Source organism: Ptychodera flava, chromosome 4 (assembly GCF_041260155.1).
Source record: "Ptychodera flava strain L36383 chromosome 4, AS_Pfla_20210202, whole genome shotgun sequence".
In the NCBI taxonomy this organism is placed as follows: domain Eukaryota; kingdom Metazoa; phylum Hemichordata; class Enteropneusta; family Ptychoderidae; genus Ptychodera; species Ptychodera flava.
Window position 1 is genome coordinate 3,046,238 of NC_091931.1, and position 25,893 is coordinate 3,072,130.

Sequence of the window (25,893 nt, forward strand, 5' to 3'; positions counted from 1 at the left end):
CGGTCAGAATTTTGACTGCATATTAATGAACCTTAAACATGTCTTGTAAATTTTATTTTGATGGTAATGACACTTTCATCGACCTCGCACATTTTCTGGCACGAAAGACTCGTTCGATCGACTTGAAGAACGATGACCTCCGTACCGTAAGTTGTGTGTTAATTTTGATATCATTGTTGACTCGGATCACTGAAGAGATTGTGTGGGTGTATTTTGAAAGATTTACGAAGGAAGATCGTCACGCGTGTCAAACTAGGAGACAAGGAATAGATTTAGAATTGATTGAAATATTAACACGGCTCGATCACATCCATTGCATGACACAGACCTGAGACTTTGAGCACGGTCACGATGTGTAACGTTTAGTGTACGTATAAATACCGTCAGTATTTACTCGCGGGTACGTGAAATCGCGCACCTTCAAGCGTGTTATTATCAACGTCACAATGCTTGAATTTAGACTATGAATACCTCAACTGCATATGTGCATGCCACTCGTCTTCTTGGTATCATTCGCCAAAACATTTTAATAACGCGACATTTGTGCTGCCCGAAGCCAGTATTTACAGTTTGTGAGAATGTAAACTTAATATTTCTACTGTAAGAATTTCTCCTGTGGATGAAAACGCAAGCTATGTTGTAGACTCTCGTAAATATCTGTGAATAAATATTTTGTAGCTGTCAGAAAATCAGAAGGAAACAACCCAGTCAGGGTGATGTGATGTACAATGATAACCACCAACACTGACTCGGCGATTCTAAACTAGAAACTCCGAGGGTCGTCTTACTTAAACCACACGGCTACAATTGTCACATAGCCCACTGGTTGTGTTAACCCATCCCTGTCGCAAAGAGCCTAAATAGACAATGGTTCTGCATAACCATAGACAGTAGAGAAACTGTGTATGGCAGAACCAAATAGTCTGTGTTGCCATCGTTTGAATTCAATAGATAAAAATCAATAGTGATCATTAATGATTTGCATATTTTGAAGGTGTCACCTGGTCACAGCGAGCACGGTTACGTTTTGCATATCTAATATTCAGGTTCGAATTTCAGTGTTGATATGTATTGTCTGGGGCTTTGTTGGTGGTGTTAATTGGGCTTTGGAGGTTTATCTATATCTGTAGGTAGAAAAGAAGAAGTGGGCAGATAGTGAACAGGGACTGAGCAGATGTTCACCGCCGGTGAAAAATGGAGACAAAACTTTTCATACCACTGAAACCCGAAACATTTATATAAACTGCAAAATAAAGTAGAGTCGGAACCGCCTTGGACGAGGAGGTTTCATTTTAGCCAAACTATACAAAAAAACAAAAAAAATTATATTTTGTCACCTGGTGTCCTCTCTCTCTCTCTCTCTCTCTCTCTCTCTCTCTCTCTCCTCTCTCTCTCTCTCTCCTCTCTCTCTCTCTCTCTCTCTCTCTCTCTCTCTCTTGATATTTTATATTCCGTCATCTATCGCACCTTGTCATACCTTGAAAACCGGGCGAATATTATGTTAAATGTCAAAAAGCTGACAAAAAGCAAATCGTCTCACGGAAATAGGAAAAGATGTCCGTCAATGTCATGAGTCATATACGTGATGTGGCCAGTGTGTGTGAATTACCGTGCCAGTAGCACTACCATCTATGAATTACCGTGCCAGTGACACTACCATCTATGAATTGCCGTGCCAGTAGCACTACCATCTATGAATTACCGTGCCAGTAGCACTACCATCTATGAATTGCCGTGCCAGTGACACTACCATCTATGAATTGCCGTGCCAGTGACACTACCATCTATGAATTGCCGTGCCAGTGACACTACCATCTATGAATTGCCGTGCCAGTGACACTACCATCTATGAATTGCCGTGCCAGTGACACTACCATCTATGAATTGCCGTGCCAGTGACACTACCATCTATGAATTGCCGTGCCAGTGACACTACCATCTATGAATTGCCGTGCCAGTGACACTACCATCTATGAATTGCCGTGCCAGTGACACTACCATCTATGAATTGCCGTGCCAGTGACACTACCATCTATGAATTGCCGTGCCAGTGACACTACCATCTATGAATTGCCGTGCCAGTGACACTACCATCTATGAATTTTAAAAACAAAATACCTAATCAACACTTGCCCTCACAAATTGTTCGCATCAGCCTTAGGGTTGGACCATTTGATTTTGGGGGGAGCTTGAGGAAATGGGTATGGCAACATTTTTTTTCACTCATCCTTTCAGCAATTATTTTCAAAAGATTACCCTGAAGTAATTTTTGTCCATTAGCTAGATTCAAAGCCATTTTTTCAACAAAAACGAAAAAATATTAAAACGCAGTCTTTGTAAAAAACGTCTTTGTAAAATTTGTTCTGAAAGCTGTAACTAGTGTTGATTTTTTCACAGTTAAAAATGTTCAGAGTATTAACTACTATTTCTTTATCTACTCTTGAGAGTTTATTGAAATACCAATGCAGTATTCAGCTTGTGAACACAACAAGTATACACGTGAAGTGCATTTATATTGTATGCAAATAGATCTCAGTCCAGAATAAATTTTTGATGAGCACAATAACAATGCAGTGTATACATATAATGGCTGTAATTCTTGGTTTGTCAACATGGAGAGTATAACAACAATAGTGACACTGAACAAAAATACCGAGAGAAAAATCAGCAAAACGTTACAGTTATTTGCCTGTAATATTTAACATACTTAATTATGTTAAAATAGGTATATCTTTGCATGCACATCACTGACTTTATTTTGAAGTTACACAACCGTCGTACATGAATTTAGAGATACAGTTATATAGATAAGTCAATGTCCATGCTTGATGTACAGAACATTGCATTAAAAAACGTGTGAAAGGCTGACTGGTTTTAACAATACCTTCTCTTGTATTTCCCATCAACCCATCATGACATATACTATGATATAACGGTACTAAATTTGGAAATGATCAGGACTGGTGATTAGTGTGTGGATGCATCCCAAAACAGATCTTGACACTTCTCGATTATTTAATATATGTACAAATCGTGAAAATGTTACCGCTACCTATTTGTAATTTCATATAATTGTTGTCTTTATTTTTAATTCATGGTCATAAAATTATTTCTAGAAACAGTTTATGTAGATGATTTGAAATTCACTTCGCTGGTTCCTACAGATGTTTAAATTCAGAATCTTCAACTTGTATGTTGTGACAAAATTAGCTGTGTTGATATTAGGGTAGCTTGGGTTTTCAGAATATCAAAAAAAAATCTGCACATTATTATTTTCTGATTGCTTGAAGTTTGAGCATCGGTTTTCAGATACAAAGCATTCCAAGAAATTTGCTGTTTTATAAAACGTTTGTAAAGGGTGCAGGTCATTATCAGCTTTATCTCTGAGCAAATTGATAACTGGGCACAAATTTCAAAGGAGAACACAGGACTTAAATCACATAAACAGTCAATGTTAGTTCAATGTCAAAAACACTAACCAGAGAGTGAAGACTGACAATTAGCTTTTTTTGGTTTAAGAAAGTTAGCAGTAATACATTTGTAAACAACTTACAAGTGAACAGAATACAAATATACATCCATTTATACTCAGGTTTCTGCTCAGGGTACATGGAAAGATTTTTGTACAGTCTTGAAGCATTTTTTTCATGTCCGTTGGGTACACAATTTTTTCCCTATAAATTGCTACCAATATTTTTTAATCCTCCAGCCCAATCCCCCAAAATCAAATGTCCGTCCCTAACTGGTGACTTTGAAATCCTCGTAAAATACCTCAGTTTCTGTAACATTCTGTCCCCCTCGTCTCGAAATAATGGTTCCTTCTAGTTGTCGTTAGCGATAGCTTCACGAAATGCAAAACTATTTATCGATTGACTGAGTCTGCCAGCCTCTCTACTAAAAAAAATTCATTCTGCCGTGACTCCTATGACATCAACGGTTGGAAAACATTTATATCCTTTATGGTGACTCTCTAAATTTTACGCTCTACTTCTTGTCAGATGATAAACTAAACAACTCTTTTATTTTGTCCATTAAACAGTTGATATGCAAACATTCATTGTACCGCTACTTGCACACTATGCTCCTTGCTCTTCGATAACCCGGATCTATACTTAAATCCGGTTCCAGTATTAGTATCATGGTGTGTTCAGCGGTACAAAAGTGGCACAGTGCCAAACAGCATTGACGTAAAGTCGGCTATTGCCGACCATCCTCCCTCACCCCCCCCCCCCCTGGCGTAGTTATAACGTTGTTTTGGAGGTCACCATGACAATCAATGTACTCTGGCTATACAGCTCTTGGTCGGAAAGGTAGAGTATACTAATAAGCATTGTTATTATGAAAGATGTAGTTCATTTGACACATTTGCATTACCATACGTGTAAACAAGTCTCTATGGCAACGGCTAATGTTTATCTAACACGACAGTGTACTATAACTCTCGCTTGTGAAAATTCTTTCAATAGCTAGAGTCTGGCCATTGACACACAAAACGTGTTTTCCAAATGATCACCAACTTGTATACCAAAACCATTTTATACAGCCTCTGACGTGTGACAATAGTAGAATTCGACAAAGGTCTTCATTCAGTACAAGCAATTTGGTGTTACAGTACCTGACCGCCTGGCAGTCGATCTCGAAACCTTGTACCCAGGTTTTTTACAGTAAAAAACGATATTCTAATGTATTCAAAATACATTAGAATATTATAAAACAAATTTATTGTTGGACTGTAAATGAAAATATACTCATTAGCCGTCTAAGAAAATGTTAGCATCCAATTGCTACCAACTATTTTTCCTAACCCAAAGTCTCCACCATCTCTCCACTTTCCACTGCAATAGCTCCCAAACATCCTCTCATCATCCGTCACTTTCCCTGTCCCCCCGTTTGCAAATCAGTAGAAATTACTGGACCCCTAATTCGCGCATGCTCGCTGGATTCTCCAAACTCAGTGTCATCTTAGCAAAAGATTTAAAGAGATTTTCAACAGAATTTCAGTGGTGGGGAGAGGGCAGTGGGGAGTTTGAACTGATGTGGGCAATGAGGAGCGGGTAGACAATGAGATACGACACAGAATTTGCTTTATTTAGCCCTAAACGGTCAGAAAATCGTGTCATTTGTATTTTCACAAGTTTATAAGCTGCAACGACAAGAATTACTAGGACAGTGTAGAGATAGTCCTGGTAGATCATTTGTTGGAGTTAAATACATTAGACGCGTTCAATTACATAAACGACAGTGTTGGAAGAATGACTCGAGCAGCAGAACTCCAAAGAGTGACAGAACATTCCGACAAATCGCCCTTAACTAATATCACCGTAGAATGCCGTTTCTTTCCTACTCCAAATGTCTTGCAGAAATGTCGTGATAAAAAGTGAATTCTGTGGTTACCGCAAACAGGAAGTTGTTTCCAGTGTAATTTGGTCCTCTGGATTCTGTCATTTCTTTCCTCGTGTACGAAATGTCATCGTGAAAGTATTCGAGTAGTTCGCCGAATTGAAGCCTATTTACTTTTCAGCTTTAAATTGCTCATAGATTGTTCGTGCCAGGTGAAATCGGTGGATTTTCCCGTGTTCCCACTTGGCACGCATCCACCAATATTTCTTCGTAAATGGGGTCTTTGACTGGCAAACAATCAAACAACAAACAAAGGACCCTATTCAATGTATCTCGACTGCACTGTTAAGCCTACTCGTGTGATGGTTCTCGACAACAATAAAACAGGTAAGTGCTTTTGTTCGCCTGGCCAGCCTCATGTTTCATTACAGACGAGTGAGTTTGAAATTAAATGCAGAAAAGTGCACCCGTGTCTAAGAAAATTTGTCAACAGGTATAGAATAGTAAATCATTCTATTGCAGCCCTTTTCTTCTCAAAATCCTTCCTATGTGGTGCTAACCTGACTGCAACTGTTGTTTACTCAATTTGTGACCTCTTCATGGTTTTCTCAAATGCCATTTCTCCTTCATCAGCAGTCAAAGCAAATACCTTAAGAAAGTTAAGCCCTAATTATTTATTATTGATTGCAAGTTTAGTGTTGAAACTTTGAAAAATAAAAAACAGAAAAGAGATTAATTACAGCTGAGGGGTGATGCCGATGTTTCTTAGTTAAACGCCTCATAACGTCGAGAGAAAGTTTTGTATCAGCATTATCAATTTGAGGTTTTTAGAGGAGAACTTTCCCCTTTTCTCTTGATTTTTCACCATTCCTGAGTTTAGTTTGAGAGTCAAAATTTTTAGACAAATTTCGGTTCTTACAATTTTAAAGTAAGTATAGATGTTGGACAAACTATTTTTTGCATCACCGCTAAGAAAAATACGAGCTGAAATAACCTCAAACGACCTTATCAATATTCGGTGACCTGAAATGACCTTTCACTTTGATTGATTTACTAAAACGACAGTTCCTCCTTTTTACGACCTAGGCATTGTTTGAAAGAATGTGTGGGTGTATAGAAAATGAGCGAAAGTTTCCCAAATGCCTTATAATGAACAAGACAAGGGTGTGTTTAGTACGGAGCACCTGTTCATAGCCGTCGGCAGCGACGTCACAGTCACTACAGGCCTAACTGCGGAGAAAAATGAACACCAAATTTCTGGTCGTCGTGTTGCTACTTTTCCTGATCGTGGCGACTCTCGCACCTGGTTAGTTATGATTTTTATATCATTGATTTTATTGTATGTTAGATCGTTACCAGTGATGCGAAATGATTTGTGCGATCGTTAGAGCATTTGATAGAAATGTAAAATTCTATTAGTAATTCAGAAACGCTTCTATACATGAAGCTTACAGGGGCAGGTTTGTTATTGGTTTTATATTTGAACATGATTTACTGTACGCAACTGTCAAATGAAAGCAAATGACTAGTATTATGTAAATTGTCAATGTCAAGTACAGACAGTATGGAGGCTTCAAGCGTCCTCACGCTTGGAATGTAGAATAATCTTAAGACTTTCTGAAACGTCTTATTTGATAGTGGATTCTTTTTGTCTTAAGAAAATGTTTGCAAAGTTTGACTTGATGTTTTAGAGAAAAAGAAATCGACACAAAAAATAAGGCATAATCAAACAATCCTTCAAAGAGCTGGCTGTGAATTCATAGACATGAAATAAAGTTGTCTTTTTTGAAAGTTTTATCTTCCGTTTGATCAAAATTAAGTCGATGGCAAGTACGTCTTCTGTATCTCAGTACTGTGACAACAAATTGGTACTTATTACAAAGTGCACTTTGCGTTCAACCAGAAAGCTCAATGCATTTTCACACTATTTTCGGTAGTCCACACCAAAACATATCAACCCTTTGCTGTAGGGTGCAGAGATCACCATCAAAATCTTTCTGTGCTTAAATTACATTATTTAGCCAACGAAGATATTTTATGCATGTCGACATGACATTTAATTCTTCTTCTTCCCGTTTTCACGACAGACTCTGTTTCAAGTACTACTAAACTTACACAGTACCAAGAAAGACCTCATCATTACAGATGCGATAAGCACTACTGATTAAAACGTTTGTTCCCTTGCATATTTCTGATAATAATCGAACAGACGAAATAACTTTTCACGCCACTTAAAAAAGTTGATGAGGAGGAAACAGCATTTAATGTATTGCCGCTGCTTGAGAACTTCCCCTGACGAGTGTTCCTCATCCGGGCACTTGATTGGGAACCCTGGGAAAAGTTGTTTGAAATGGACAAACAATAAACAAATCGGTCGCTAAGCAATAACCATTTGCATTTCGTTGATGTTTTACGCAACAAAAATCTACAAATTAGCTTGACATACTGTATCAAAGAGTTTCGCTTGACATATACAATGATTAAAAAATAGCATAACGTGAAAATAATTAAATATAATTTTCAATTATTTACCGCCCACCAAGAACTCCCGTGGTTTTTCATCGGAGGTAATGATACGGCAGTCTGTGTGTGTGAGTGTGTGTGTGTGTGTGTGTGTGTGTGTGTGTGTGTTTGTGTGTGTGCGCGCGTGTGCGTTTTGTCCACAGCTGCTAGCTGAATGAACGCTCATAAAAACCGTAACATTTCTAGGAGGACTAAAATCATGTAAATAGTAAATCCGGCCTTTAAAAGATGTCATAAGAATAGCTATCGCAAAATAATCATAATGCTGTACATACAAAACATTCATATTTTCACTTATCCGGGTTCTGGTATGAAAATCTCTGTATGATGTCTACATAATTTTGTCGTCGCGTTTCATCATTTAACACTTGAAGTCGTTTACAAGTAATAGCTGTAGGTATAGTCTTAGACTTCAATTCTCTTCATAGTATTCTGTTTCAAGACAGGAGTATCGTGAATTCTTTATCACGAACATTTTTAATGCTAAACGCACATTTTACAATATTGTTGTTGTATGCCAGGGTTTCATGGATGAGCTTATCGTCTACATTCTGACAATCATGGTGTCAATTGTATAGTGTTGTGATTCAAAATGATATGTGTGTCATCAAGTGCATGATATGCCTAAGAAATGATAGAAAAGGAGACTGGTTTGTACAAAATCAGTTTGACAGGATTGACATTACAAGTAACCACGATTGTGGAGTGACTGTGTTGTGACCAACATTTACCTGGCAGCTGGAAGGAACAATTACACACACAGCACATTCTTTGGCTGATTTATCTGTGGCGCCTTTCTATGGACGCAAGAGGGCGCCACTACGATCCCCAAAGCATTTATTCTCAGGGACCGTTCAGTTTTTCACGACCGGCGACAAACTCTGGGTGGGGTCGCCTTCATTTTAAAATCCAAGAAGTGGGAGATTTTTAGATATTTTAAATTGCACGTCACAACTACACAAGTTATTGTTTTTCAATAAGGTTAATTATATCTCACATTACAAGAACAATTACAGTTTCCCTGCTATTCGGAGTTCGGTAATTGTAGATAAGTATGATAACTATATGCACGTATAAAACTCTATGTCATTAAAAATCGTGTAAAAATGTTGAGTTTATTGCATGTAAATGACTATTGATTTGAAACGAGACATGGTTTTGGGTGATTTTTGCTGAGTTGTGCATATGTAGGAGAGATTATTGTGACATCCATTGAAATAGCTTAACCGAAGATCACAATAGACCAGAGAATTTCATACATAGTTTGACAATACAAAATAATTAATTTAAATATGGTTGACTCAAGTTGTCTTGGCTGTCTTGGCAATATAAAAAGCTGTCTATACATTTAATAAATGTCAGAGGTAGTGTTTACACTCGTACAAAAGTAGCATATTTGAATATGTGTCTGCATACTGAAGTACCCAGCAGGTTTTCAAAAAGACCCTTTCACGGGACATTAGCTGTAACTATTAATGAGTATATATCCTTTCGGTTTTCTGGTTCTGTGTATCAACAAGTAATTGCGGTTTACATTGAAGATAAAGATGGTGAAAAAATCATTGAACGTTAAAGCTTGTTTGGCAAAAGATGCCCAGTATTATGTTTGTCCACACAGCTCATATATATGTGTAATGATCATCGTTATTTTTAACAAATGAATTTCAGTCCAGACTTTACTTCAATTTTCAACAATAACAATGCTATATTGTGTGTTTCTGATAACCAGACCTACCAAAGTTCGTCCAAATCCACTGACTGTGTTTTCTGATAACGTGACCTACCCTAGTTTAGTCCAATCCACTAAATTGTGTGTTTCTGATTACCTACCCTAGTTAGTCCAATCCACTAAATTGTGTGTTTCCGATTACCTGACCTACCCTAGTTAGTCCAATCCACTGAATTGTGTGTTTCCGATAACCTGACCTACCCTTGTTAGTCCAAATCCACTAATTGTGTGTTTCTGATAACCTGACCTACCCTAGTTAGTCCAATCCACTGTATTGTGTGTTTCTTATAACCTGACCTACCAAAGTTAGTCCAAATCCACTGAATTGTGTGTTTCTGATAACCTGACTTATCCTAGTTAGTCCAAATTCACTGAATTGTGTCACGGTGTTTCTGATAACCTGACCTACCAAAGTTAGTCCAATCAACTGAATTGTGTGTTTCTAAGCTGCTCTACCCTAAGTAGCCTAAATCCTCAATTTTCTCCTGTCAAAAGGGTCATCAGGGGTATATCGTTTTTTAAAACCAATGTAAAAATCTGCCGGCTCCCCTTCTCTAGCCGTTAAAATTGAACGGTCCCTTACACACGTTTTTATTCACAAGGGAAAATCTGTTTCAGAGGATGGACAGGCAAAACTCAGTGAGTGGAGCATCATTTGAAATTTAAAAAACTGTAAAAAGGTGTCATGCTTATTCACAAAGCACAGAGAGGGGGTCAGACGTATGCGAACACTTTATCCATCGTTGCTGTCGAGACATCAAAGAAGTGGTATCGGAAAGTACTTCTCCATTGAGCTGTATGTTATACATGCCATGTATCATTCGATTATTGGGATTGGCTTAGACTTAGTCATGTGGCATATTCAAAAAAGTGATTAAACATGGTTTATGAAACTCTTCCCAGCTCGATGGTGTGATCTTGACCGCCGAGGACGCACCTGAGTTTAGTGCTAAAATCCGGTCGAATAAACCGTGATTGTAGTGATTAAAGTGTGAGTACGTACGTCTTGCTACAAACAACGCTTGTTCATATATTAGAATCATTTGAAAGTAATTTGAGGTATGGCGATCGCAAAATGGAGCTGTTCACAGCGGCCACAACCTGCCTGTGACTACGCTCTGCTTCGGACAAGATTTCTGCGCATACGTTTGGACACAGAAGTTTTTGTTCGGTGTAATAAATTCAATAACACATCATCAGCTGGGACAAGATCACGATTAGTTGACCGCCCAAGTGGTGGTACTTCTAACGGTAATATAATGATGCCCTTGCTATCATGTGATATTATTTAACTATTTCATTCGTTCCTTCGACATTCCCGTCTGATTTTCGTTGCAGATTGTCGGCGTCGACGTCGTCGAAGATGCGTTGATTATCGACGGAGAAGTCCTCCCGTTCGTAAGAAAAACTTTAAACTTTGAATTGTGTCTTCATTTGTAACCTACCAATTTGATATTTATGGAGTGTGATTAATTATTCGCTGACGTCATTTGAATGTGATAGTCAATATTACAGTCGTAATCTTCTATTTCTGATGTGAGTCCTTCGTTTTTAGCTCACGTGTTCACACACGTGGGCTAATGTCATTGCGATGTCTGTCTGTCTGTCCGTGTGTGTATGTGTCAGTGTGTGTAATACTATCTGTCTGTCTTTCTGTCTGTCTGTCTGTTTACACGATAACTCAAAAAGGCCTGAACAGATTCGAGTCAGATTTGGTAGACAGGTACCATATGCTACTAGCAAGAACTGATTAGATTTTGGTTAGTGTGGCTTGCATATTAATGAAGTTATGCAATATCATTTTTTCACGTAAAGATTTTCCTATGGAGACAGTTATGACAGTGTCGAAATATATATCAAGAAATACTGCACAAAATTTCATGAAACTTTTCACAGATGACAATCTCAGAACATTATGATGATACTGTGAGTGTCATGTCTATTGTCTGCTCATTTGCATATTTAATGAACTTTTGTAATTAGTGACATAACTCTGAAATTCCTTCACCAAATTTGATGATACATGCAAAAAATATTGATCAGATATATATATATATATATATATATATATATATATATATATATAATATATATATATATATATATATATATCTGAGAAGCTTGGCAATGTCATGTTAATAAATAGCTTATTTGCATATTTTATGAAGTTTTGTAATTAGTCATATAACTCCAATATAACTGCACCAAATTTGATGAAATCTGCTGCAGATACTGATCTGACAGATATCTAACTGTGGTGTAAAGCATTAAGTAGTGTGAAGTTAATTAAGGGTTCATTTGCATATTTAATCAACTTTGTAATTAGGTATATAACTCTGAAATTACGGCACCTAATTCGGTGAAACTTGCTACAGATATTGGTCTGATAAATATCTAATTGTACTGAGAAGCATTGGGCAGTGTCAAGTTAATAAATAGCTCATTTGCATATTTTATGAAGTTTTGTAATTAGTCATATAACTCCGAAATAACTGCACCAAATTTGATGAAATCTGCTGAAGATACTGATCTGACAGATATCTGACTGTGTTGTAAAGCATTTACTGGTGTGAAGTCAATTAAGGGTTCATTTGCATATTTAATGAACTTTGTAATTAGAATATTTAATGAACTTTGTAATTAGGTATATAACTCTGAAATTACGGCACCCAATTCGATGAAACTTGCTACAGATATTGATCTGATAAATATCTAATTGTGCTATGAAACATTAAACAGTGTCAAGTTAATTAAGTGGTCATTTGCATATTTAATGAACTTTGTAATTAGTGATATTACTCCAAAATTACAGCATTAAATTTGAATGAAACGTGCTACAGATGTTGATCTGATAGATATCTAATTGTCCCATGAAGCATTGAGCAGTGTCAAGTTAATAAACAGCTCATTTGCATATTAAATAAAGTTTTGTAATTAGTGTTTTAACTCTGAGAGTACTGTGCGAAAGTTGATGAAACCTGCTACATATAGTGATATAACAGATATCTGATTGTTCTGTGAAGCGTACTACTATTAATGAATCTGTTGTAAAACATGTGAGCACATTCAGTTCACATCTGGTTATTCGAATGCTTTATCAAATTAATTTAAGCGTCCTTTAACAAAGTTCGTCTTTAACGATTCTTTTCTCTCTGTGGTAAATTACTTGGCCATAACTTTATGAATTAGTATTTGAAACACTATCCCAACGTAAAATCCTTTGAATGTTTTCAGCAATGTAACTACTTATTACGTTTCGCCTTGCAGAAAGAGCAAGATTCACATCCTGTCCCGATGATCTCGCAACGCAGTACATTGAAAGCAGACGTACTTACAGTCGTAGAGTGTATTGGTCCATGCCTAGGGCCACAGCTACGTAAGTTTATTTGAATTCTACGCTGCCGTGTCTCTTAAAGATTGGTGCTACTTATCAAAAAGACGTGATTTTCAAATAGACTAACATTTTGTACTAAACCAAACTACGTTTGGTGTCAACATTAAATAAATTTGCAAACTCTTTCCTGGCTTGCCCTCTTCTTCGCTTGAACGTCTATGTTAATTACAGAAAAGTTTTACGTTTGACTCATTGAACATGACGTACACTTTGTGTTTAAACTATATCAGAGTGAAGCAAGTGTTACCTAACTCCCGGTCTGGGCCAGGCACATATTTCCGAACGGGAAAACACACAATACAATACCAGACTAAGAACTCTGCAGGAGCTGATTACTGCACGTTTACTTTCGTTGTGGCAGGTAGCGGAGATTAATGCTTTCACTTGAGTGACTCTGCAACTCATCAGAACAAAATTTCTACAAACTTTACGAAACTCAATCTAGGCCATCGAGTTAGAGAGACAAATAGCTTTCATGCCATCGGCTCTTCGCAATATATATTTTTATAGTAGATTACTTGACGTCATTCACATAATTGAATTAATTGAATTTACCGCAGATAGGGTTATTAATATTTTACTTTCCACTTATCATTGTGGACAATATATAGTCTATCTATAATTTTATCTTCAAAAATAAACACTACACTATTTAATCTAGACTTAAAGACCCGTCTCTCGAGGACGCTCTCTACGCTCCCTCGAGCGACAGATCTTTCATTCTACATTTAATCCTTCAAAGCTGTATATATCAAACTTACTTCGGTCGACATGGAGTGTCCGTTGTATTTATTACGTTACAGCGCGGCAATGTTCTTCCCTGGGGAGACCGTCGTATGGCTCCATCAGCTGTAGCCATGGTAACATCTACGGTTCTAGGTGCACATATTCATGTAATCCTGGTTATTATCTCAGCGGAGGTACAACTCAAGAATGTCTAAAAAGTGGAAGCAGTACCATGTACTGGTCGAGCAGTGCTGCAACTTGTACAGGTAAGACTAAGACAATTCATCACATACTCCGTACATTGTATTAAAAGTAAATTTAAATCTATGGACGAGCTTAGTCACTTTTATTCAATTGTTTCCCACTTGCCTCCGTTTCTGACACAAATATTTGTTAAATATAAAATAAGTATTCTGACAGGGATTATTGTATCTCATCCCTAGAATTTATCGTCAAAATCTACCCATAACAGTTTCAGAACCACGAAACGATACGTTGATTTTTCAGCCCGTAGGTGTCAACCTGTACTCTCAAATATACCACACGGTTCTGTGAGTTGCACAAATTCTAACGTACAAGGAAGTGTATGTACACACACATGTGTTAGCAGTGGATACGTCATCGCTGGTAATGCCGTGGTCACGTGTACAGGTCCATCTTATACATCAAGCAGTACGACAGGAAGTTGGAGTGCTCAGCAGCCAACATGTATAGGTTAGTGAGATTGTAACCTTTCAATGAACCAATTCATTTCGTTGATTTACGGCAAACTTCAGCTGAGAGTTAACGCGCTGTCTTGTGTCGGCCACCATATAAGAATGTAAACATAGCCAGTCAAATATTTTACTGGTTTCTGATATTACGGCATATTCCGACACACAAAGGGGGAAAACATCAGGTTCAAAGTTTACAATGGCCAGATGATAATTTCTTGAGCTTGGTTAATGAACGGGAAAACATGCTGACACCGATGACTGTGACGTCATGATCAACGCCAAGATTAAAGGCCAACACCCATCATATGAAACTCTGTGATAAGTGTATGAAATTCTGTGATAAGTGTGTCAAACAAAGTTTGCATAACAGTTGTTTGATCACAGTGATTTGTAAATAGGCAGAAAAAAATTAATAAGCCCTTAATTTTGTATCAAGTGAACAATAAATCATGACGTCACAAAGTATTGCGTGCTCCTATATCTCCCTAGTACTGGGTTACATTCCTACGCGTACCCTCAGTGGTGCACCCTGAACTGTGGAACTCGCAGGAACCAAGATATCATGATGCAAAGTCAAGACCACGCATTTGCGAGGTCAAAGCTGTGAACAGTGTGAATATATAGTGTCTCGACTGTGTACCGTGACGTCATGGTTCTTTGCAACAGACAATCTGTACATTTTGTATAAATTTTGTGTAAAACTTATTATAAAAACGTTTTTATCTTAAAACGAGCAGCGGGCTGCCCCGGTATTTCTCAACATAATGATGTAGCATCGTCCCTTCCCCATAACCTCGGCCATAAATTACAGATTTGGTCATTGAAAGTGTAAATCACTTTGGTTGAGTTTTCATGTCCCAAAACGCTTAACCCCTCTGATTCAGAAGTAGTCCTAGAATTATTATAATGAACTAATGTAATCATTATATGTGAGTTTTAAGTTACCCATTGTGTGAATTTAGATGTACCTGAAGTATGACACTTATGTTATCGATAATTATCAGCGCCAACGTGTAACACTCTTAATTATATGTATGGTAAACTCAAATTAAATGCAAGTATTTCAACTGACTTTTGCGATGTAAACAATAAAAAGATTAGGTGATCAACAAAGTAGAATTTATGCTCGTTAAATGGAACTGGTTTCCCATCAATGATTCTTAATTGACGGTAGACATGGTTACTTGTGCAGCACTAGGCTTCTCTCTTCTTGCGAATCATTTCGCATCGATGGTGTTCCTGCACGTTGTGTGTAATTTGTTCCATTTATTGTTCTGTGGCTTTTCTTATTAAGTTGTTTATTTACAGTGTATTTTCTTTCTGTAAAGAAGACACATATTGAGCCCTTTGATTCATAACATACAACGACGTCATTTTATTTGGTGCAACTTGAAGTGCACCGTTGGGTTTTTCCTTACCTATATCCAGGCGGTCGAGAAATTGTAAAAAATCTTGCTGATATTTTATTACAGCGATGTGTAAAATATACTTACTAATAACTGCAGGAAAACTGTTAAAATTTAATTTCCAAAATTTTTGCGACAACGATCCTCACATCCGTCAATTCAGGTACGCAACATCATCCACAATTTGAAATATTCGGTATTTTTCTCCGATATCCCTACTTTATTAACCTATGCCTTTTCAGATGCGGAAAAACCAAAGTTTTCGTCGTGTCCCAGTCAAGTAGTTGTGTCGGCAGATGAGAAAAAGACAGATGCAGTGGCAACGTGGCAGATTCCACAGGTTACTGACAATTCGGGAGAATCCATTTCTCTGGTTCTAGAGAAAGGCGATCCTCCCACGTCAAGATTTAACAACGGTTATACCGTAGTCAGGTACTCTGCGACAGACAGCGCCGGTAACATCGCACAATGCACCTTTACTGTCTTCGTGCAAGGTAAGTAAATGTAAGAAAAGATGAGAGAAATTGATAGAAGAAAATATCCTATACGTAGCAAGAAGACAGCCGTTTTTGTACTGTCTTCCCTTCTTGTCAATTTTTCGTTTCTTTCTTTTTTCACTGAAAGTTGTTCCGGAATACGTTTTGCTGAGTACATTTTACCTTGTTCATGTCATATCGAACGGATAACAACACTCGTATCGAAGGGAACGAGGTAAATGATACGCTTCGATTTTCACTGTTTCAGTGGTTGTTTTAGACATTGATGCCCATTCGTACCGGGGGACACTTACAACTAGCGTACACGTAACTTCGGGTCTTAATGACCTTTACAGTAATTAAATTCCTTTGTTTCAGTCACAACCTGTGTCATCTTTCCAACGATACCACACTTGAACATCACATGTGACGCAGGTTACACATTTGGCTCGCAGTGTACATTTCGGTGTAATGATGGATATAACTTGATCGGAAGTCTGCAAACCAAATGCAACTCACAGGGCCAATGGACCGCGATGCCACCAGAATGTCAAGGTAAAGTTTTAGCTTAAAGTTGAAATAAATATTTCGAGAAGAGCCTTTTTCATTAAATGCCTTCAATTATCGATGTACGGAAGTCAGGATTCAGATAATTTAGTCATGTGAATCTTTCAGTCCAAACTCGAACAACTGTAACAATTAAATTTTGATAAATGATATGCAGATATGCAGAGTAACACAGTCAGTAGTGTGGCTGCCGACACAAGGGAAGATAATTTACACGTAATATCTGTGGGAAAAAATGAAAAATCCTAACAAGACAGTTTGTTGCCTTCAAATTCTGTATATATGCTCTATCGAAGATCATTGAAATAATGGGCGAGTGTAAATGTCGTTACGTCTTTAAGATATCAGAATATTGTTATGGAGTATTGGTGTCTGTACTTATTTGGAACATCTGATATCATCCTTTCTCAGATTATTGAAAAAATAAACTCAAAGTCATATGTTTTAGAAATATTGACAAATTAATTTTGACCCTTTACATATTTTATTTACAGCCGTTCAATGTCCAGTGTTGACACCACCAATCAATGGACAATTTCTGGATGCAGTAGAGTGTGATATATATTTCCCGATAACATGCTACTTTGAATGTAACACTGGGTATGATTTGGTTGGCAATAGTGCAGTGTCTTGTACAGCAAACAAAACCTGGAGCGATGAAATACCACAATGCAAAAGTAAGATATTTAAATTTACTCATAGCATCGCTAAACTTCTACGGTCATTATTGATAAACTAAACTTTTGAAGAAGTGTATATTTTTACTTGTTCATGGTCAAACGATGGCCGCGCCAAACGGTTTTAAGACGAATTTTCTATCAGAATATAGACCAATGTGAAAATATTGATATTTTTACTGAATGAAAAAGTATAGTGACGTGCTAGTAGGTTTTCGAATCCCAGAAAGTCTAATGATTCCAATATTTCACACAGCTGTTGTGGACCACAGGTATTGTTGTATCCACACTAAGTGGACAGTTAGAGAAACCTTGAAACTTGCAATGAAGATCATTTTATGTTATGGTTTACAAACAAGAGAAATGTTTCTAAATTTCCGCTTTTTCAGTTAAAACGTGTCCAAGACCAGCGACTACAACAGGTATGATCATCTCAAACAACACAAACTGTCAGATTAACAGTGAGAGTCTGCCCTATAATAGTACGTGTCATTATAGCTGTAGTCAAGGTTACTACTTGGAAGGGCCATCATCTGTGTCTTGCGGACCTCAGGGTGAATGGATGCCCTCTCTACCAATCTGCAAAGGTATGTTTTCTATGCCTTTCATTTCATTTCACAGATCTCGGTTGTGAAAATCAGTGGTCACCTTAATAAGTTTAGTATTAAAAAACGATTTTCATCCTAAAATTTATCGATATTTGACATTCAACGTAGACGATATTCTGCATATGAATTGAATTGGATTTTCAACAAGACAGTGGAATCTTCACTTGCCCTATGGATTCAAAAACGATTCTACACAAGTAGCAGGTCAGCGAAGCCTAAGTATGTAAAAGGTTTGAGAGTCCGAATATCTGTCAGGTGCATTTACCTTACATCGATCAAATTGGTGCATATGTTGCATGTTGTAAAATTAATGTGTGGAAATGTTTGGAGGGAAAACGTTTTCCGGGTGAGAGTAGCACCAGACGTAGACTTAGTTCAAGTTGACGAATTTCTAAACATAAAATCAATTCTACAAGTTTCTGTTGTGTCGCTCCTGTTTTATACAAACTCATTTGGAATTTGACAGGCCAGGTTTTCCTAGCGATTGGACGCGTTACCTTTGAGTCTGCGCAGTAGTGAGTTAGTTCTCCCCTGTATAGCGTTCACCCCACTCACGCGTTTCACATGAAAGCAGAACACAAAGCATCGCGTTCACCCAACCCAAAAATTCACAAATCACAGGCTTGAATTGAACCAAGTCTACACCAGACGCAACGAATGATTTCCCGATCAACTCAATCATTGTATACCAACAGATGTAACTTGTGAGAGTGACAGTTTACCAGACCCCATCAACGGTGTCAAAAGTTGTTCTGGTAGCAAACTCTACGGCGACACGTGTTCTCTTTCTTGTAACTATGGTTACCTACCGAGTACACCTGTGATTAGGACTTGCACAGATAAAGGCGGAGGTATTGGCGTTTGGAACAACGGAACTTTGACCTGCGACAGTAAGATATCTTGTTCCTTCACTGAATGTTTTATGAGTTCTAACTTTTCCCTTGTAACGGACTTACAAACGATGCAAATCACGCCTGATAAAACAGGAAATGATACATCTGCAAATCTATAGAAAATGGCAAAGCAGTATTTTCTGTACACCTACAATCCGTCATACCATTCTTAAACAGCAGGGTGATGGGCTGAACGGGAGAATTCATGTTTACACCAAAATCAAAAAATGTATGTGTGAAAGATTGTAAAAATGTACGGATGCATACATACACGAATTGCATTAGTATTAAAAGAGAGAACGCCATACCGATGTGTATAATTCACTCACATTCTTCACATTTTTAAAACAGTTATTTAGTATTGTGTGAAGAGCAGTACTAAAATAATATCATTGAAAAAGATAATAAAACTAGCTATTAATCTTGGATTATCCGTTTGTTCCTTAAAATGCAGTAGTGAAATGTGACCCTCTTCCGACACCTCTACATGGCCAAGTCACAACGTGTACCTATGAAGGGCAGGACGTGGATATCGATGAACGACAAAAATACGAGAGTGTATGTGTAGCAGAATGTAACCTAGGTTACACAGGAAATGGTACATTCAGTCGGACATGCCTTGCAAATGGACAATGGAGCAATTCTCCATTGCAGTGTCAAGGTATGATAGCTTGATCTCTCGACAGTGAACCAAGTTGGTTATTGTACTTTAATGTTTTAAGATATTCACAGAAATGCGGTGCAATGTTCTGATGGCAACAGTTGGGAACGTTTCAGATTTTTCTTCTCTTGAAGACCCAACAGTACAATAAATTACCCACAATTCTCTTTGATTTGTATCCTTGAAAGTTACTTTTCTTATAACTTTTTCAGTTCTGTATGCAAGCAATAATGTGCAGTATTAGAGTATTGATAATAATATCAAGTAAAAGTACGTTTAGAAATTTCCGTGAAAGTTTCCAAATAACCATTAAACAACCATGGAACTACAAATGCCATAATTTTTAGGTAGCAAGTTATGAAGAACTGAAGTGGTCATTGTCTGAGAAAACTTAGAATGCAAATTTCTTTTGTCATTTCCATTGGAAATAATCAATATCCTTTTGTTTCAAAAAACAGGTGCAACTAGTCGCCTAATTTCGATTACATTATTCTGTATGGCTGAAGACACAATCAGTGGAAAATTTTACAAAAATGCTATCTCCTCGCTCAATCTTGCATTATTTTCCAAACCATTTAAAATGAGAATTGAAAAGGATGGTGTCCTTAAAGTACGGTTTCAGAATTTTTACAACTAGTCTATAAATTTGTCTACATGGGAGACCTGGTAGACTTCTCTTGGGACTATCTGAGGATACAAATCGCAATGAATTATGGGAAAACTACAGTACTGTGCGACCCCTTGTTAAAACAATCTTATAACGAGGAATGTACATCGGATTCGCTATTGTTAAATTATATTTATCAAACTTGGCACTCACACATACTAAGACGTACTCTCTGCTTTCATCTATAATGCTCAAACAAAAGTATGATGTTTGATATAAATTACAGTGCTAGTCTCTTTCGTCACCGTCGATATTGAACTCTTTTCAGGTGTTTTGTCTTTCCTCATACTCTAAAGCTTGGAACCTTATGTCTTCAACACAGTGTCATTCGCTATTACTGATTTTACATTTCATTACTTTCAGACCTAACACCACCAGAACTATCATGTCCCGGCGACAGGTCATACATCGCTGGTTATGGTCAAATAAAAGTCACACAGCCATGGAATGACTGGGAACCTGTACTAGTGAGTTGAAATCATTTCATCGATAGTTATTCAAGATGGAAAGGAAAACAAAATATACCCTTCTGTCTGTTCTGAGTAAATGTCAACTTATATCTAAAAAGCATGGTATACCGATATAGGCCTATACATTATAACTTGGCATTATATCGGTCGGATGATGACTTTAAGAGGGAAAGGAGCCTAAAATGGAAAACTACGGGGCTTCAAAAAACATATTTTTGCGGGAAGTAATCACCGAGCGAAGCGAGGTGATTATTTCACACAAATATGTTAATTTTCACCCTAGAGATCCTATAAGTTATATCCGCAGCCAAATACCCGATCGCATCGTTTATAAACTCATTATGATATGCTTACGTTAAATACAAGTGGCTAATGTCGTTATTTAGGGCCGAAGTTGGAACGACGGTTCAGGTGCCTAACCTCAACACAAACTCTAAAAAGAACATTTCGGAACGCGCGCTTGTGCAAAGTTGATTCTATATAATACGGTAACGCAACGCATCGATATCGCGATTACACATCGAACTTTTAAGAATTTTGCTTGAAAAAACGCTCAAAAAACTTTTAAAAAATTATGTTGTTGTTATTCGGACAAATGTTGTTGTTACATGTGCGGCTGTTGTTGCAGCTTGTAGTCTGAGCCATAAAATACCACGAACTAGTGTGACTTTTAGTAACCATTGTAACACTAGCAGGTTTTATTTTCGTCGTTTATGCGGAAAATGCCGACAAATATTTATTTATGCATATTAATGAGAGAAAACATGACGTCATTTGCGATCAGTGCTATTTGTGCGCTTCTCAGAGTTTCTCATCCATGACTTTGGACGAAAAGCTAACTTTCTCCTCACTTTATCTACGTGTTTTGTCTCTTCTCGTCAGTCATTTCTGACCGTTTAAACGGTTTTGATATCAATTGAGGAGATAATCGAAACATCTGACAGTCCATGGTCTGTCAACTTGAACGTTCTTCTCAGAGACCACCAGTTAGATTCTTGCTCGCCAGTGATCGTTGACAATGAAATGTCCTAGGAGTACAGTGAGAACAACAGCGGAGCCTCATCCATTTTGAAAAAATGATGCTTTGCAAGTCATTTCTTACAATTTCCCTCTTAATGATCAATGAGATTGATACCGCACTACTGTTTATTTAATTATTCTAGACTATAGAAGAAGACACTATTGAATTCCTCAATATGACCAGTTCGAAATGGTCACCATGGTATCATCCTTCTCCTGATTAAAAATGCAGATTCTCGCAAGTCGCTTCGATTGGCAAAGTTAATGCTAGTAATTAAGAAGCAGTATTGAAACACTGCCGAACAAATTCTAGCTTTAATGCTACCGTGTCAGCGTATGATTGGGTGGTGAAAAATTTCGGAACGTCGAGGCAAAAATATTAGACAAAGTCGTTACCTTTATACTTGACAGAAGTTTCTGCAGCATTTGGGCAATGTTTTGTTGTCCACTACTGAACGGGTTTGTACCGATCAAATGACCTAAAATACAAAACTTTACAACAGTTATTCAAACAAGGCGACTTTGTTCCATTTCGTCAGTAACATTTACGGTTATCCATCCGTGAAATATTTGAATGATTTTTTAATACTAAGTACTCATTACCATAAAGGCAATGGACGCTGGTATACAGTTCCCTGCTGAAGTGATTCAAGTTGATAACGTGCAACTCATTGGAAGCAGACCATCACAGTTTACAGAGGGTAATCATATATTGACTTATGAGGCAACAGATGACGCTGATCTGTCAACAAAATGCACTTTTCAGGTCACAGTTAGAGGTAAAGAAATCACAAAATTCTAATGATCACATCTGTTTTAATTTCTCAATGATTTTAAGCTGGTGTAAGGCTGTGGACAGATCATGTTAAGAAACCGTTCCGTATTTTTCGATCGATCATGTAATAGATGCCTCATGTGATTAGGGAAAGGACAGGTAACGACAGGGAAAGGACAGGTAACGACAGGGTAAAGGACAGATAACGACAGGGAAAGGACAGATAACGACAGGGAAAGGACAGGTAACGACAGGGAAAGGACAGGTAAAGACAGGTAACGACAGGGAAAGGACAGGTAACGACAGGGGAAAGGACAGATAACGACAGGGAAAGGACAGGTAACGACAGGGAAAGGACAGGTAACGACAGGGAAAGGACAGATAACGACAGGGAAAGGACAGGTAACGACAGGGAAAGGACAGATAACGACAGGGAAAGGACAGGTAACGACAGGGAAAGGACAGATAACGACAGGGAAAGGACAGGTAACGACAGGGAAAGAGGACAGGTAACGGCAGGGAAAGAGGACAGGTAATGGCAGGGGAGTGAAAGAGAAAATTAAGAGAGGAGCACGAAAAAAGTGAATTTAAAGGGGGGGGACTTGAACATTCCAGAGCCAACGACGGTTTCCCTCAATGACACTTTTGGCTGAAAAGCCAAAATCATTTTTTGTACGCAAATGCTCTTCTAGTCTCCATACGCTAGTGAAGTACGTAGTTATTGTCAAATATATGTACATGCTCTTTATTATTATATTTAGGACTCAAAATTTATCTTGCCAAGAGAGGATAGTGGGCGCTGAATATTATTTTCTACATTGTGGGAGCCCCCAGAAATAATATTGATATTGACGAAACATTTTATCTTCCGGCCTCCACCGCCATTAATTATGCCCGTTCTCTTACAATTTCACGCCTTCAAGTAGTAAGATCATTTACCGTCTGTAGATTTCAGAAAGGAACGGCGCTCTACACATGTTGCCGTATATTTTTACATGACTAATGACAGGACAGCAGGTCCAAGCATGAATATCTCTTCATGTCTAAATACATAACCATATATAACCAAATTTTCAAATTTAGAGGAGCTTTGTGCAGCTATTACGAAACTGTTCACTGACAACTCATCCAAAGGTGAATTACTTACTTTTTATATTTTTATCTCAATAGTAACAAAGTGTACAGGCCTAACACCTCCAATAAATGGTATAGTTGAGTTATCGAGCGGCCATGGATCTTGTGAAAATAACGTTGCATATGGATCACTATGTGAAGCAAGTTGTGACGTAGGACATTATCTCTCTAGTAACCAATCATCGATGGAGTGTACACGTGACAGCGTCACGACACTTGTAGGAACCTGGTCTGGAATGATGCCAGAATGTCTTCGTAAGTTGTGACGTCAGTTTAAATTGGATTTTGTTACAGAGCGTCCAGATAACGACAAGAAAGACCAGAAATGCTGTATATCGAATACATAACGAGTTAGTGAGGTAAACAAGGCAACTAATTACTTGTGTAAATATATTACAGTTTTATCACGTGACGTCTATCATGAGAAATGTTGAATGTGATGTTAGCATCTTTCATTTTTCTTTTTTGACAGCTGTGATATGCACTCTTCCCTTCGTTACCAATGGTTACATCGTGGGATGTGATATAGAAGTGGAATACTCCACAGCTTGCCAATTCAAATGCAATCTTGGATTTTCCACTACAAACGGCGAAATCTACTCAACCAGACAATGTCAAGCCGATGGAACATTTGGCGACTTTCAGTGCGACGGTATTACTCTATTTTTTAAAACCATTTTCGGTACATCCAACTTGTGCCGAACTTACTGCACAATGGAACTCCATGAGTTAGAGAATCAGGTGTACAATAATAAATGCAAATACACAACAAATATATTTACCTGTAAACAAACAGACATATTGATTAACAGATACATTGTTTTCAATCATCCTGTACATTGTAAATTGTGCATGTACATGATTACTACATGATATTTGGAACGCGACATCCAAAAATACTTCTACTCTCTGCATGTCGTTTGTGATATTAACTTATGAATAGCACTGTTATAATGTTATTAATGATGTCACTTATATCTATTTAGTTGCGGTAACTTGCCCGGGCCCACTTTCACTTAACAACGGCGTTGTTAGCCCAGCTGTCTGCAGTAATGACACTACAATACCGTATGATACGCTCTGTCATCTGACTTGTAAGTCTGGTTTTGAGCAATCCGGAGCGTTTAACAGACACTGTACGGAAACAGGAGTCTGGCATGACCTGACTGATACTGTTTGCACAGGTAAACAAAATGTTCTACAGATTTTTATGTCGATATCAAATAAAAAAACTCAGAATTGCACTCGCTTTTACAGATATCAATGTAAATCGAAACATAAATTGTGCTGCATCTTCATCTAAAATAAGCATTCATCATAATAAGTGATTTCAATTTCTTTGTTTCGTTCAAGATGTTGAATCACCGAAATTCAATGTGACTTGCCCTCAGTATATAACAGTGGAATCTGACGTTGGCAAGACTTCGGCATACGTCTTATTCGAGGCGCCATCAGCCACTGACAATTCAAACAGTGTTACTGTTAGTCGGTAAGTAGTACCATAACGCAGAGAGAGAGAGAGAGAGAGAGAGAGAGAGAGAGAGAGAGAGAGAGAGAGAGGGAGAGAGAGTCGCTGATGGTAATATCTGTACCTGCCAAAAATCAATTTAAATTAATTTTTTTGTTTAAACGAACTTTACATTTCAATGAGTCAGCAAAATTCAAATGGCAGAAATGCCTATTGATGTGTGGGACTGGCACGGTTGTACGGGATTTTAATGTCCACCCCGAGGCAGTTGACGGCCGTGCTGATAGAAGCTTAAGAAAGTCTCGTACTGCTCCTGAGTGATCAAACCAAGTCTTGATAGTACGGTTGTATGTTGTCGTATATAGGGAATTAGGTGACAAATGCGCTCGACTCGGTTAAAGTTTGGCAATAGAGACCACTAAATTTGACGAGGACTAGAAAGTCGGGCAGCGGGAATATTCTGACACATGTATAGAGCTGACAACTTTCATATGAAGACTTTCGAGTTAGACACAGCCTATTAGCTCAAAAGTTAGTGAGGCAAGGATTCTCAGAAAGTAGATTAGTGAAATCATTTAAGAAGTTCTACGGTAGATACGGAGATGTTGTATCCAAATATGACCTGTCTGTTTCTCAAATGATG

General features: G+C 37.8%; 1 protein-coding gene across 1 annotated transcript in view; it reads left to right on the forward strand.

The window, feature by feature from the left end:
• The first annotated feature begins 6,426 nt into the window (after positions 1 to 6,426).
• Positions 6,427 to 25,893, forward strand: part of LOC139130690 (uncharacterized) — a 50,282-nt gene continuing 30,815 nt past the window's right edge. Inside the window, exons 1-18 of the mRNA XM_070696441.1 lie at positions 6,427 to 6,646; positions 10,931 to 10,990; positions 12,860 to 12,968; positions 13,217 to 13,347; positions 13,790 to 13,978; positions 14,220 to 14,426; positions 16,077 to 16,328; positions 16,689 to 16,865; positions 17,372 to 17,554; positions 17,944 to 18,141; positions 18,858 to 19,052; positions 19,510 to 19,716; positions 20,747 to 20,850; positions 22,484 to 22,652; positions 23,819 to 24,037; positions 24,255 to 24,434; positions 24,769 to 24,966; positions 25,136 to 25,271. Coding sequence (XP_070552542.1) covers positions 6,583 to 6,646; positions 10,931 to 10,990; positions 12,860 to 12,968; positions 13,217 to 13,347; positions 13,790 to 13,978; positions 14,220 to 14,426; positions 16,077 to 16,328; positions 16,689 to 16,865; positions 17,372 to 17,554; positions 17,944 to 18,141; positions 18,858 to 19,052; positions 19,510 to 19,716; positions 20,747 to 20,850; positions 22,484 to 22,652; positions 23,819 to 24,037; positions 24,255 to 24,434; positions 24,769 to 24,966; positions 25,136 to 25,271 — 2,978 coding nt within the window. The 5' untranslated portion in view covers positions 6,427 to 6,582. The remainder of the gene's footprint in view (positions 6,647 to 10,930; positions 10,991 to 12,859; positions 12,969 to 13,216; positions 13,348 to 13,789; positions 13,979 to 14,219; positions 14,427 to 16,076; positions 16,329 to 16,688; positions 16,866 to 17,371; positions 17,555 to 17,943; positions 18,142 to 18,857; positions 19,053 to 19,509; positions 19,717 to 20,746; positions 20,851 to 22,483; positions 22,653 to 23,818; positions 24,038 to 24,254; positions 24,435 to 24,768; positions 24,967 to 25,135; positions 25,272 to 25,893) is intronic.